Source organism: Sebastes umbrosus, chromosome 3 (genome assembly GCF_015220745.1).
Source record: "Sebastes umbrosus isolate fSebUmb1 chromosome 3, fSebUmb1.pri, whole genome shotgun sequence".
Lineage (NCBI taxonomy): Eukaryota > Metazoa > Chordata > Actinopteri > Perciformes > Sebastidae > Sebastes > Sebastes umbrosus.
In genome coordinates this window covers 12,382,029-12,397,050 of record NC_051271.1, presented here as the reverse complement: position 1 = coordinate 12,397,050, position 15,022 = coordinate 12,382,029, and the positions used below count along the sequence as shown (strand labels likewise).

The 15,022-nt window shown below is 40.0% G+C and overlaps 1 protein-coding gene across 5 annotated transcripts in view; it reads left to right on the top strand.

The window, feature by feature from the left end:
• Nucleotides 1–65: 65 nt before the first annotated feature.
• pds5a (PDS5 cohesin associated factor A) overlaps nucleotides 66–15,022 on the top strand; it is a 31,968-nt gene continuing 17,011 nt past the window's right edge. For 3 of the 5 annotated variants that reach the window (XR_005205951.1, XM_037763022.1, XM_037763000.1), the window contains exons 1-5: nucleotides 66–223; nucleotides 1,072–1,227; nucleotides 12,301–12,504; nucleotides 14,009–14,095; nucleotides 14,218–14,315. Coding sequence is in view for 4 of the 5 variants with exons in the window: in XM_037763022.1 (XP_037618950.1) it covers nucleotides 1,114–1,227; nucleotides 12,301–12,504; nucleotides 14,009–14,095; nucleotides 14,218–14,315 (503 nt within the window). In the remaining variant the exon portion in view is untranslated. Of the gene's footprint in view, nucleotides 224–374; nucleotides 392–778; nucleotides 938–1,071; nucleotides 1,228–12,300; nucleotides 12,505–14,008; nucleotides 14,096–14,217; nucleotides 14,316–15,022 lie in introns of those variants that run through there. The other 2 variants (XM_037763011.1, XM_037763005.1) reach the window with 2 other exon arrangements.

The following is a 15,022-nucleotide window of genomic DNA, read 5'->3' as shown; positions in this document are numbered from 1 at the left end:
CAGAAAGTGATTTGTTTGTCTCTGTCTCTCCCGCCATGTATGTGGTGCTGCAGTACCGCAGAGAGACCGAGGGGGGCGCTGTGCACCCAGCCTCTCTCTCTCACACACACACACACAGAGACACAGACAGCACTGACTGAACGGAGAGCTGAGAGAGCTTTGTGCCGAAAACTAAACCAAACCTGTGTGTCAGACTAATGAATTAAAACGGCCCACTTCAGAGGTAAATACAAACGAGGAAATCCTGCTGTTTTAGTCGTAGTTGTATATGTGAAAATAGATTAATTAATGCATTTGTTAGTGGTGTTAAAATCATCTTGTGTGCAAGTTGTGTGGTGTTGAGAGAGAGAAGAGAAGAGGAGGGCTAGCAAGTTGAAAAACACAGTAACAAGTAAAATCAGCTTGATTTGTAAACTTCACAAAGTAGTAGTACTTGTTGTAAAGCACAGGAACTGAGCAGGAGGGTGTCTATTTAATGCAGAGATGATTAGGATAACTTCACTTCCTCAGTGATTGTGTGTAAAGCTGGATGAGATGTGATGTGATGGAGGACCTCAGTTAGTTTGAGGCCTAAGCTAAAGCTAAGCTAGCGCAGTTAGCCCGCAATGCTAACGTGTATTAGCCTAGCATTACTTCCTTCCCGCAAAATGCTAGCTAGCCGCCTAGCCAATGATGTGTTTGCACTGCAGCTAGCTAGATGATATGATCACCTGTGTGACAGTAAAAACAAACACACCGGTTGTTTTTTAAGTGGTTTTCTAACAACTTAGTTGCTCAGATAGTTGCTAAGTTACCGGGATAGCAGCTGGTTTCTATAGCGATGATGATGTTTTAGCTGTGGGGTGTTTTAGCATGCAAGCTAATAATGTGCACAATGCTGGTTTAAATGTTGGCTTTAAAGTTTCCTGGATTGGAATATCTTTATTAAATATACAAGGTAAAGGTGTGTGTTAATTGTACAGGGCAAAAAATGGATGATTGGTAAATGAGAATGGTGGTTAAAATTGAGTTTTTTTGGTAAAGTGTGCATGTAGCATGGTTTGTGATGAACTTTTGTTTTCTGACCCATAGAGGCCAGTAGAAGACCGTGTGGACCAGAGGACATCAACAAGCATGGAGTTCCCGCAACAGCAGAAACCGGCGGGGGACGGAAAGATCACATATCCTCCAGGAGTGAAGGAGATCACGGATAAAATCAGCAACGATGAGGTGGTCAAACGGTTGAAGGTATGTTGATGCTGTCCAGATACATCTGCAATCCCATCACCTCATTGATCAGTGTCCAGCCCATCATGGCACAATGCCAAAAAAAAAACTAACTTTGTCAACTACTGTATATTAGCCTGAGTCATAAGAGGCCCCTTTTTCTCTTATGGTTGGCTGGTTTCCCAATCCTCTTGTCATTTTGTTGAGATCTCTCAGATTGGAAAAAACAACAACACTCATACACATGTAATCACTACCAGAGTACTATGAACGTGAGTGTTCAGAAGTTTCCAAGTTTAGCAGTTCATTTTATCCCCTTAAGACTGGAAAAAATAGGATGATCCCAAAATGTCAACACAAGAAAAGCGAATATTGCACACTAGGGATGTCACGATACCAGAAATCTAGTAGTCGATACCAATACCAGTGAATTTCCACGATTTTCGATACCATGGTAAAAAAAACAACAACAATAAATCCCATGTAATTCAACACACACTGTTTTATCAGAAAACTTTTAAACATTACAAAAAAAACAGAGGCATGTAGCCTTTAAGTAATAAATATTTATTGTTTATTTTGGCGTATCAGCGGCATGCTATCAATCAATAGTCAGACGAGGGACACTACGTACTGACCGTGAACTCATCTGGTCCGTCAGTTCAGAGTAGTAGGAGCAGAAGGCAGAGGATTTATTGTTGAAGCGAAAAGGAAGCGCATAAGAAGACCCTTTTTTTCTCTTATGGTTGGCTGTTTTCCCAATTCTCTCGTCATTTTATTGAGATCTCTGACTGGAAACAAACAACACTCATACACATGTAATCACTACCAGAGTACTATGATGTTGTTGAGTGTTCAGAAGTATTGGAAGTTTCCAAGTTTAGCAGTTCATTTTATCCCCTTAAGACTGAAAAAATGGGATGATCCCAAAATGTCAACACAAGAAAAGCGAATATTACACACTGAAGCTATTTTTACTCTTTACTCCAAGGGAAACAAAACAGTGACTCATGTTTGCATTTCTTTTTCAAAGAAAGACTAATTTATTGAACGTATAGTTTTGTATACATTTTATCGTTTTTATTTTAGAAACAAGTCTTGCTTTTCCTTCGAGGCTAAAAAGAGACTTGTCCCTGCCACCTTTATGTCTGTGCTGGATTATGCCGATGTTATATACATGCATTAGGGATGTCACAGTACCAGAAATCTGGTAGTCGATACCAATACCAGTGAATTTCAACGATTCTCGATACCAAATTTGATACCACGGTAAAAATAACAACAACAATAAATCCATGTAATTCAACACACACTCTTTTATTAAAAACATTTGAACATTACAAAAAAAGAGGCATGTAGCCTTTAAGTAATAAGTCAAAAGAATTGACCCATTTTGTTTATTTTGGCGTATCAGCTGCATGTTATCAGTTGATAGTCAGACGACAGACACTACATACTGACCGTGAATGCATCTGGTCCGTCAGCTCAGAGTAGTAGGAGCAGGAGGCAGAGGATTTATTGTTGAAGCGAAAAGCAAACGCACCTATTTGGCAATATTTCATGTTTAATCCCAATGCTATAAGGGAACCATAACGTTGATGAGGTAATCGCCGTGAGGCGGATGGAGCCGTCACAACCGGTGTGCACGGAGCAGCGGCGCCAGGTAGACCCCCGCAGCAAAAGCGCTACCGGAGAGGCCAGACACACCGCCACCCGACAGTAAAGATCAGAGTCAGCGCTCTGCACATGTTAATCGTAATCTTTCTTGTAAAATGTCCGGTGTAATCGGTAACACCGGTGTTGTCACAAGTTTATTAACCGGTGGGAAAATTTTCCTCACTGTGACATCACTACCAACGACCATTACAGGCATCGTACGGTACCTTCAGTACTGTAGAAAAAGAGTACCGTCACTTTTTTAAAATTTTGGCATTGACTTGGTACCGAAGTATCGGTTCTCGTGACATCCCTATTCTCTTATGGTTGGCAGTTTTCCCAATCCTCTTGTCATTTTGTTGAGAACTCTCAGACTGGAAACAGACAACACTCATACACATGTAATCACAACCAGAGTGCTATGATGTTGTTGAACTTGAGTGTTCAGAAGTTACCAAATTTAGCAGTTAATTTTATCCCCTTAAGACCGGAAAAAATGGGATGATCCCAAAATGTCAACACGAGAATAGCGAATATTAAGATAAGATAAGATATTGCTTTTTTAGTCCCGCAGTGGGGAAATTTGCAGTGTACAGCATCAAAGGGGATAATGGAAAAAACAAGATGCATCAGCTAACATAGTAAAAAAGAGCAAAACAAAGTGTAACACAATATGAACCATTTAAATAGAAGGAAGTATAAAAAAAGGAGCAGTATATACAATATTGACAATAAACAGACTATTAACAAGTGGAAAATTTTATTGCACAGTATGAATTACACCTGAGTAGTACTGATAGACAGTTGGTGTACAGTAAAGTGCAGTTCTTGTCAGTTTTTTGGTGTGTATGTGGTTTACTGGGAGCAGTGCTGGTTGTGGAGTCTGACAGCTGCAGGAAGGAAGGACCTGCGATAGCGCTCCTTCACACACTTTGTGTGGATCAGCCTGTCGCTGAAGGAGCTCTTCAGTGCTGAGATGGTGTCCTGCATGGGCTGGGAGTCATTCTCCATCATGGATGACAGCTTAGCCATCATCCTCCCCTCTCCCACCACCTCCACTGTGTTGAGGGGGCATCCCAGGACAGAGCTGGCCTTCCTGATCACTCTGTCGAGTCTCTTCCTGTCCGCAGCCGAGATGCTGCTGCCCCAGCAGACCACTCCATAAAAAAAAACACACTGAAGCTATTTTTACTTTTTACTCCAAGGAAACAAAACAGTGACTCATGTTTGCATTTATTTTTCAAAGAAGGACTTATTTATTGAACATATAGTTTTGTATACATTTTATCATTGTTTTTTAGAAACAAGTCTTGCTTTTCCTTCCGGCTAAAAAGAGACTCGTTCCTGCCACCTTTATGTCTGTGCTGGATTATGCCAATGTTATATACATGCATGCATCTTCTCAAAGCCTACGCACGCTGGATACTATCTACCATGGAGCACTGAGATTTATTACAAATTTGAAAACCCTTACACACCATTACTCTTTGTATGCTCGGGTAGGATGGTCTGCTTTGTCCACCCGTAGACTGAACCACTGGCGTGTTCTTATTTATAAGGCTATTCTTGGTCTGCTTCCATCTTACCTACAGATCTACATCCTTCAAAAAAGTACGGGAAGTTACTGTCTTCGCTCCCAGGACTTAATCCTATTAACTGTCCCCAAAGTCCGTACTGAACTGGGGAAAAGGGCATTCAAGTATGCTGCTCCCTTTTCTTGGAATCAGTTACAAAATTACATGAATCTTTGAGAGCTGGTCTCACTGATTGTCTTTAAAGCCCCCCGCCATCCAGTTTTACTTCCTGTTTTTTGGTTAACATTCTTTCTCAAACAGAGAATGGGGGTGTGGTTAATAGTCAGACATAAAACATTCCCATGGCAACGAGATTGCATCCTTTTTCAACCCAGTCTAGATGAATTTACTGTTTATCAGACCACAAATGAGATAAGACTTAGCGCAACATACCGGCTCTCTCACTCGCTCTGTTATTTACTGTCTCCTCTTGGTGAGGCGGCCGTCTGGCTGCTGCACCGAGGAGCCGCACGCCAGCCACAGAACCACCAGAGGACGGATAGACTTGTTGCTGAGGTCCGCCGTTTGAAATGCAGTTTCGGGACGTTTTTGAGGTGCAGCGGCCGCTCGCCTCAGCTCCGAGAACAAACCGGGCTGCACTGAGAGTTCGTTTCTCTAACAGGAATTTTCTCTTGTTTTCTCTTGAGCTGAAAGTTGTGTGCTCCCCATCGTCTGGACCTTTTTAAGGCCAGCAAACTTCCAAAACGACTTTCATATTGTTTTCACGTTGTCTTTTGATAAATTAATCATGAAAATATGTATTACAGCCACTTAAAACATGGGAGTTACACCATCTCACACTGCATCCTGATATCCAGCCCTCCCCTTCCCCCACACTTCAAACGTTCAGCAGTTTTAAAGTTGGCATTTGTGTTAACAGGGACCTTGTGACTCCTTTTAATCACATTAGATTGTTTACTACAGTAATACTGAAATGGTTTCCTGACATCCCAGAACTGTTTATAGAGTAGCATTGTGACCATAAAGCACACAACCCTTGGCCTGGGCAAGCTGGACAAATGTGCTGAATGGCAGGTTGTTGACTGTGCAAGACAGAAGTTTACGGATCCATTTAACCTCTGCTATTTACTGCTGAGAGTTGGAAAGGCTGACACTAATTGCATGTGCAATTAGCCAATTGATGGAAGAGATTTATGATTTGTGTTGTACTGCCAGCAGAGCAATCAGCCAGCAGGCAGCTTATTTTATAGGGTTGATGCCCGGTTATTCAGTCACTTTCATCTTCAGTCAGCTACTATAATAAGTCATTCTGTAATTTGGTCTAATGTCTGTGATAGGTCAAATAGGCGGAAGTCCATATAGCACCAGGTCACAGTTTTCATTTAAGAAGCAAGAAGTAAATAAGTCTTCCATCTGGATATTGCACAAGTATTTACCAGAATGAATACATGTCTGAGCTAAAAAAAAATTAGTTATCGGTGTATTTGTAGGCTTAAGTTTAGTTCTATATGTTGCTAAGGTTTGCTTTATAGAGTCTGTCCTTTTATATTAAACGTCTCACCCTGGCCTGAATTGTGTTGGCCTTGTCGGGATATTCTGTAATGAGTTTAGTAGGAGTTGACATATTGACCTGTAGGTTTGTCTGGGACTCATTAGGGGTGTAAAGATATGTTTTTACAATTATACGATACGATTTCCGTGGTTCCGATTGATTCCGATTTGATTGATTCTAGGACGATGTTTGGCTCATCTAGAGCGATACGATGCGGTTCAATGATATGAAATCGATACAGTAACTTTTTTTGCCAAAAATTCTATCTGTGTGACTGTGAAATAAATAGCTGATAGTAGACAGTGCAGGTCAGGATTCCTCAAAGTTGTTCTTGTAAGGGAATCAGGGATAAATTAATTATGGATATAAACAAGTAAACAACGATTAATGGCAAATAAATACACCTTTTATTTGAAAATAATTAAAAAGTGCAACTCCAGGACCCGCTGATTCAGTTTTCAAGATACAAGGCAGTACAATATTTAACAAAAACATAATAAACCAACTTCTATTCAAGTTAAATGAACAGTGGTTTAACCGGCTCCTTCTGTTCTCATTTTCAAAGCAAAAGGTAGAGCATAATATTTAACAAAAAATAAAATAAACCAACTTCTCTTTGGGTCAAATGAACAGTGGTTTAATCTGCTGCTTCTGTCCTCATTTTCAATATAAACATTAGAGCAATAATACAGTGATCAAAAAGCGTGGGACACTAATCATTCCTATACAAACGCTGTTTAAATAATTTGCTTATAGTAATCAAATAGTCCACTTACAATGTTCATTTGGGGTCTTTTCATACATGAAAACATACAGAAAAACATTTTAAATTTATGTTAGACTAATATTAGTTGAATTTCTGTTTTGTTTTTTACTTTACTCCATGATAATTTGCCTCGCGAACCGTCGGCTTTCTGGATGGATACGTGACGCTGATGCTGATGCTGCGTGCACAATGATATAACGGGGGGACAGGGCAGCGACGTACATGAAACCTGCCTTGGCGGAGGTCTGCGCTCTCCGAGTGCACTTCTAGTATTGTAATGAAATAGTTGTTGTGGGTCATGATAGTAGTATATAGCGAGTAACTCTGTCATTCCCTCCCCAAATGCAAATAATGTAATAATTAAGACAACAATAATCGTCATCAGAGCTCACATTGCTGGTGAAATAAGCCAAATAAAATTGTTTATAGTTTTGAAAGGGTAACCGGTAACTGAGCATACCCAGTGGCAAAGTAAGTTTTCGCCATCACTGACTGGTCACATACTCTTTGATCTATCAAAGAAAAGCACTGTGTACAGAAACAGAAGGAGGGATGTTGTGTAGAGATGAATATTTCAAACCACATTTATTTCTCAGAGGGTAAAAGAATTGCTTAAAGGTCATATTGATGACATTTTTATGTAGACGAATAATAATAATAATAATAATAAAAAAACATCCATAGAGCTTTTAGAAAGGTGCCGAATAAAAGAATTGCTTTTACTTAAAAAAATGTATGATTGAGAATTAATCATTTCAAAAATTGAGGGGTCCAAAATGAATGTTTTGTTTCTCTGTGGAAGATATTAGACGTTTGGTTCCCACTTCTAACAAGGCTTCTGAGCCAAAAGTAAAACAGTAAGCGCCCAGCTTCACTCAGTAACAATCCCAAGCGCTCAGCAAAAAAAAAGGAGGCTGCCACTGCCAGGCCTGACATTGGTGTCTCCATCAGGCTGCAGGATAAGTGAATATTTACCGTGACAACTGACATTAGCGCACATTAGCTGTTTTAGTTTAATCGTTCGAGCAACAATAACCCATAAAATTACCATTTGACATATTTAAACAAAACCAACAACAACTACCAACAGCCATAGTCCTTACTATCTTAACCAGGGATGCACCGATCCAATTTTTTTAGTCCCGATACAGATAGCAATACCTGGGCTTTGGGTATCAGCCGACATACAGTACCAATCCGATACTAGTGTTTATTTAATAGGCTGTATGCTAATGTGTTGTCACCGGTTAGATTGTCAGAATGAGAAAAATAACTCCCTGAGGAGTTACATTAGCATTAGTGACGATTGCGTCCAATTACTTAAACAATTTATAACGAAGATGAGCTTCAGAGGTGATTCAGAAGTGGGTGGCCGACTGAAAAAGAAGTAGGTATAGGCCGTATACCTGCGTATACCCTGCTTAGATGACAAGCTAAATGTTACCTAAAACTAGATAGTCATATCCTCAGATTACCATAGATTACGTTACATGAATCTTGAAACCCCACCCCACAAAGTAACCTAAATCCATATCTAATGTATAGCTATATATTGCAAAATGACTTACTCTACTCTACCACAAAAGATTCATCACTTGACATGACTGTCTGAGTCTCACTCTACTCTACCATAAAATATGCAGGTTGTGCAACAAACTGGCAACCACTTGTTGTGAAGTAAATGCAGTGGAACAGGGGAGGGAGACTGCAACATCTAGTGGCTGAATGTTATCAATAGCAACTTTAGTTTAACATTTTAGAAATACCCTTGCTCTTCAAATAGATCAATATCACCCTCAGACATGAGAGTGGTATCGATCTTCTCATCTAATTCGAGAAAGCGAATAAGTCTTTTTCCCAAAACTATCTAATTATAAAGCAATGAATCTCTGTCTATCTGTGGGTCTGTATGTCCTTCAAGAACCGTTCATCTGATGTACTTCACACAAGGCAGCCGTATTGCTGGGAAACCAAGGACATCATTGGCGCAATTTGGCCAGATGGTGGGGCTATAACAAAGAACTATACGTATTGGCCTGTAACTTTTGAACCGTTAAGGCTTTTGCACACTGAGTCTGTATTTTTCTTTTGCGTTTTTTTTTGTTTTTTTAATCCGCCATCAGTTAAAAAACGTTACGCACAGAAACCTTGTTCACTGAGTCCGATGCGTTTTATTATTCTATTTGTTGTGAAAATTCGCAGTACAACACAAAACTGAATTAATTATGTGGGTGCAATGGATGGGACTACTCCTAAACTGGGCTAATGAAGGAATGACCAGCTATCGTTTAGCTGCCTAGAATACAATCACTGCTGTCTAATCTTTCATACATCCTTTGTTTTGCAAACAATCCTGATTCCAAGCTGTTCTTTAAATTATGCATCTCTGTATACTTTTTATACTATACTTTTATTGTAAGTTTGCACAGACAGTGGCTCTGAGTGGTCAAATAACCCTCTTTTGCTTTTTGATGGATGTGACGAAACGCACAGAATTGAACCAGTTCCGAAAAACTTAAATGACGGGCGAAAGTTTCGGAGTCGATGTGTAAACTTGATTGACACAACATGAGGTTGTATTTATTTTTAAATGTTCGACACTTTTGGACAAAAAATACGGACTTGGTGTGCAAAGGCTTTAAGTGTCATTATTTTTTCCCCCTATTTTTTCCCTGATAATGCTACACTGTGAACAACAAATCCGTGTTGAAATCGGCAGGAGGAGACTCAGTAACGTTACCTGTTAGAAACTGGTGGGCAGTATAGTCTTGCTTGGTCAAATAACGGAGCTACTTACAATAATGGAGGTGCCATTGAGTTACAATTATGAGGCGTTCAAACTCTGCTCAGTAAAATGACCATTGGGTGAAGGTAAATTATAACGTTATCATGATGTGTTCAAATGTAATCTTAATTTAAATAATCATAATCATTTGAATTGTGTTTTTATGCAAATACAAAACACATGTACATACGCCATGTATATAATGTTTTATGTAAAATATATCGAACATTGAATGACATCAGATCTAAAATGTTATTCCTTCATTTAGCGCAAAGATTTCAAAAGTGGCAGATCAAATTTCTGAGTGGCAGACAAAAAAAAAAATACTCTGCCACAGTGGCAGGCAGTGTAAAAAAAAAACTTTCAGACCCTGTAACCAAACCAGCTGTTTCAACCAAAAATGCAACGGTCTCCTTTGGTGGGGTTTGCTGCTTTGAGTAACGGTAAAATGAAATGCAATACAAGCCCGTTTGAATAACGGATCAGTGAGTTTGAAGGTTTTATCAGGCACCAAAACTTTGCACAGCAGTATATATATTGTGAGGAAGAATTGAACAATTCTGAAAAGTTATCACAGCAGCAATATTATCGCCTGTGGTATGATTGACAGGTAAACAGGAGAGTTGCCCTATTTATTTCCTGAATTAATGTACCAGGAATGTGTGCTTGCACGTATTTGATTTGCTAACAAGATGAGATCACTCTGCATTTTGGCAAAAGTTGAGCCAGGCTCTACTTTGTTGACTGGACTACACTGTGTCGTTTTGCTGATGCCTGCTGCACCAGTACTCCACAGTGTTGGTCACGTTGAAATGAATTGGTGTTTTTTTTTCATGCAGTGCTAATTTCTATTTAAACAAAATACTCCACTAACCTGTTTGAATGACATGAAGGGATCACAAGGGACATTTCTGACTCCCTGGGAAAGGAAATGGTTTTCTGCTTACAGTTTTTATTAAATGTTATCACCTACTTGCATGATTTAAAGGGTTAAATTGTGGCTTCAGTTAAACATTAAGCAGCACAACTGTTGTGGAGTCTCAGACTTTGCATCAGCAGCCATTTGAAAACATATCACATATATTTTCACACTGAACCAAATTCTGTCCAAATAAACAACAATAAATAGAGATGCACACATTCTCCACAGCTCAACCGGCCCACACACTCAACTCTGTGTAGAGAGCCTTCACCGGCTGGGTTGTGACTGTTTCAGCTAAGAACGGCGGAGGGTTGGTGTGTGTGTGTGTGTGTGTGTGTGTAGGAGTGATTGTGTTGCTCTGCAGTCTGTTGGAGCTGTTGGCCCATCCCCCACTCACGCTGACTGCCTGGCTGTATAGTAAGCTCCACCGCTCTGCTCTGCTCTGCTTCGCCTCTATCTCATATAACACACTCACTCATCACTCTTGTAGAGGAAGTGATAGTTTAAAGCTTGGCGTCCTAGTGCCTTTCCATAAGTACTGAGATGTTTGATAAGATCGGTGTGCATGCAACCTCTTGAGACAATAGTGGTCATGTTTAACCTAGAAAAGTAAACCCCCATAAGCACTGCGAAAGTGTAATTTTCAACCAGAATAAATGCATTTAGGATCTGAGATATGCTGTTGAAGTCTGTTTTATTTTGATGATTTAAGACACAAGTGTTCCACCTCTAGCAAGGGGAATGTGTTATCTTGCATTGTCCCTATAGATTCTTTACAAGTGTTTAGAATATCTCAAACTTGTTGTCATTGAATTCTGTAATAATATAGGATCATGTGTGCCCTAGGGGTGGAGCAGTACGTGTGTTCATCCTGAACCAGTCGGTACAGGACGTTCGGTTCGGTATGCGTCTTCTGTTCAGTACACTCTGTAATCTAAACTGACGTTGTTGTCAGCTGTAGCATGCTAGTCGGCTTAGCTCGGTTAGTCAAGCTGAATGGGCAACGATTTGTGTCGAATTGTATGACGGTATTGTTAAAGTGAAGTCTGGTATATTTGTGGATACACTTTAACCATTTAATTTACAAAGGCATCACCCGAATGTGTCATTTAGCGGAACGGCGAGTCTTAACATTCAGACCGTGCCAAAGTAACGAATTATATAAGAGTGTTTATTGCTGCATAGACCTGTATGTGACCACGCTTGATCGTAGATAATACAGAATTAAAGCATATGGTCAAAGTGCTTGAGCCACGCTACAATGTGCCTTCACGTGTGTATTTCAGTCAGTCCGTTGTACATGCCTTGTATAAACGAGCACAAGCTGCAGTTCAGTTCAGGAATTATCAAAATCATGTTACCGCCAGCTGCCGTCAGACTTCCTTTGCTCCTAAAGTAGTGTTATTACGGTAAGGATGGCCTCTGAGCGAGGCGAATCACCACGGTTTTGCACTTGGCGGCTCGCGTTGTTTCCTTTATCTTGGAAAGGGAGGGCGAGGGCCACTCCGTTGGTTGCAATTTGCAACCATTACTTACAATTAATGACAGCCAGCATTATTCGCCCCTATCTCAGTGCCGTTTTGCTGGTGCATAAACCTCACTTAAAAGTCCTGCTGTTAAAATTTCGGTATGTTGATGGAAAGAGGCTGTCCAAACCTTCTGCCTTAACAACTCCTTAGATAGTTCATTCCAATGGATGAAATTGTCTAGATTACACCTGACAAAGCACTACAGGAATCCATCAAACTAAAGCTGTGATGCAGGCTATATTTTCTTAATGGAGAACTGTCAAACATTCACATTGCTTTACTAATATTAATTGAGGCCTGCCCAGGATGTTTCCCTTCTCACCTCCGCCCTTGTTGCTGTGTTTCACAGATGGTGGTAAAAACCTACATGGACATGGACCAAGACTCTGAAGAGGAGAAGCAGCAGTACCTCGGCCTGGCACTCCACCTCGCCTCAGAGTTCTTCCTCAGGAACCCCAATAAAGACGTAAGGCTACTGGTGGCCTGCTGCCTGGCTGACATCTTCAGGATCTATGCTCCCGAGGCTCCCTACACCTCCCACGACAAACTCAAGGTTAGGAACTGACCCTTGATATCAAATCCTCTATCAATTGATTATGCACTGTACTCAATGTAATAGTTTTCAAAAGCAATCCAAGCTTTTCAATTTTGCTGATTACACCGGTTGAATTGACAGCTATCTGCAGATTTTATGAGCTGTAGTTGACACACGGACTTGAGCAAAATAAAATAAAAAATAATTAATAAATAATGTTATAAAATTGTACATAATCTGGAAGAGAGAACCGTGAATGCCTCTGTAAGTCATCAATTCATGCAGGCTCATCTTTTACTATCCCATGAAAATATTAGGGGTGGAAAAGATCTTTCTCAGAATATTTACTTCATTTGAGTCTATGCGGAGGTCGAAGGAAGTTACCACTTTTATTGTTGTAGTCAGAGAAACGTGACGTCATATCCGTTCCGTATCCGTCAACCGAAACAAACCGCAATAAGCTGAATTAATAAAGCAGAAAACGGCGGAGGGTCCTCGTGGATATGACTTGAACCCTTACGTTTTATATCCAGAGTGGCAAACACTACACATACAGTACAGTATAGAACGTCTTTGGGTTTCACACATTGCCAGGAAAAGCTGAGCTAGACATGATGGCCAAAGCTGCATGCTAACTCTGTCATGGACAGGAAACGTTATTACGGTAATGTACGGTCAAGCCAACCGTTACTCTCCTCTCTGAGTTCAAATCAGCCGACGCTACAACTGTAGAGCACCGATATACTGACATTTATGTTAAATGCATTCAAACGGCCCCGATGGAGCTGACCATGGATGTATGAAGAGAACGGAGCTGACGGGAGAGCTAGCGACGGACTTCGCGAAGTTAGCGGAAGTATACACATGTGACTACGTCCAGTTTTCAAAATAAGGTTTTGACAAAAGGAACTGTATATACTAAATTCATATATAGAAATAAGACTGATTGGATTATATTCAATGTCTTTATTCCTTGGGTAGTTGGAAACATTTTTATAAATGACTGATATATTTGACTTCAGGACATGAAAATCAAACATTTTTAATGTATTAATTTAGATATTTTCTAAATTAAATGTCCCTAGAAATGTATGATTCAACTTTTTCCTGTGGTCTAGCATTAAAAAAGTTAACAAAAATTAAATTGGCACCCACATATCGTGATAGTATCGAATCGGGAGATAGGTGTATAATTCCAGCTCTAGTGGATATGTGAATATGTGCTAAACACTTTTGCAGCAGGATTACCATGTCAAAGTGCTATCTAGATCTAAGAAGTGTTAAGAAGTGTTTCCTGCAAAACCACACTGAACATCACTGTGCGATTTCAAATGTTACCTGAGGGGATTTGGCTGACTTTGCAAAACCATTGTGATTAACTTTGTCACTACTTTTTCTGGTCCAATCTGCTGTTTTTAGCGCTTTCCAGGAAACGTATTTTCTTTTTTGAGCACTTACCAATACTTGCATGAAAACAATTAACTCAATCACATGCTCAAGTGTTTTCCTGTCTTGTCTCCAGGACATCTTCCTGTTCATCACCAGACAGCTGAAGGGATTGGAAGACACTAAGAGCCCTCAGTTCAACAGATACTTCTACCTGCTGGAGGTAAGGCGCTTATGTGTTAGAAAACCCCAAGGGGCTAAACTTGTGTTTTGTTAATTGTGGTTCAAGGGACAGTTCATCAAACTTCTGATGAAGGAATAACGTGTCTTTATGTGTTTCTCTAGAACCTGGCATGGGTGAAGTCATACAACATATGTTTTGAACTGGAGGACTGCAACGAGATCTTCATCCAGCTTTTCAAATCGCTCTTCACAGTCATCAAGTAAGGTCCTTGTTATCTGCTGCTGTGTCCGTTTGTGAAAAAATCTCTTCATATTTTCACATTCACATCGTTTTTTCTCTACTTTCCTTAAAATCGCAGTTCATCAGACCTTTTTCATACTCCAGCACAGTCCTACAGGGCTCTAAACTAACTTTTTTCACCATCCTCCCGGAACCGCCCCGAAATACAACCTCAGCTGTCCCCAAATGAATGCGGACCATCTTAAATTTTAAATCTTTGTTTTTCTACATTATCATTAGTTAATCATTCAAAGTGACCTTTAACATAAATCGAACATCAAAATTGGTTTATTTTTGTTCATAAATGTATTATTTATTCAAAACTTTTTTTATATTTTAAAAAGTCATTTAATGTTTGTTTTGCACCAGCCTGAACTCAAAGCCGCGTCGCCGCCGCAAGTTTACCGGAGAATGGAAGAGAAAACTCAGCCAAAGTAGCACTGCCGCAGTTAACTGTAACTGTGAGACAGATCGGGCAGTGTGTGCGTGTGTGTTTATGTTGTCAAGGAGGTTTAATAATAACGGTGCGCTACACAAAACGTGCACTCCTTTTCATCGTCGTTCATTCTAATGTAACTGGTATTTTTCTTTCAACTCTCGTCCCAAATTCATCCCAAAATTAATTTTCATCCTCCCCGATCATATTTTTTTCGGCCCCGGGACAACGAGATGTCCTTAAGCTCGAGT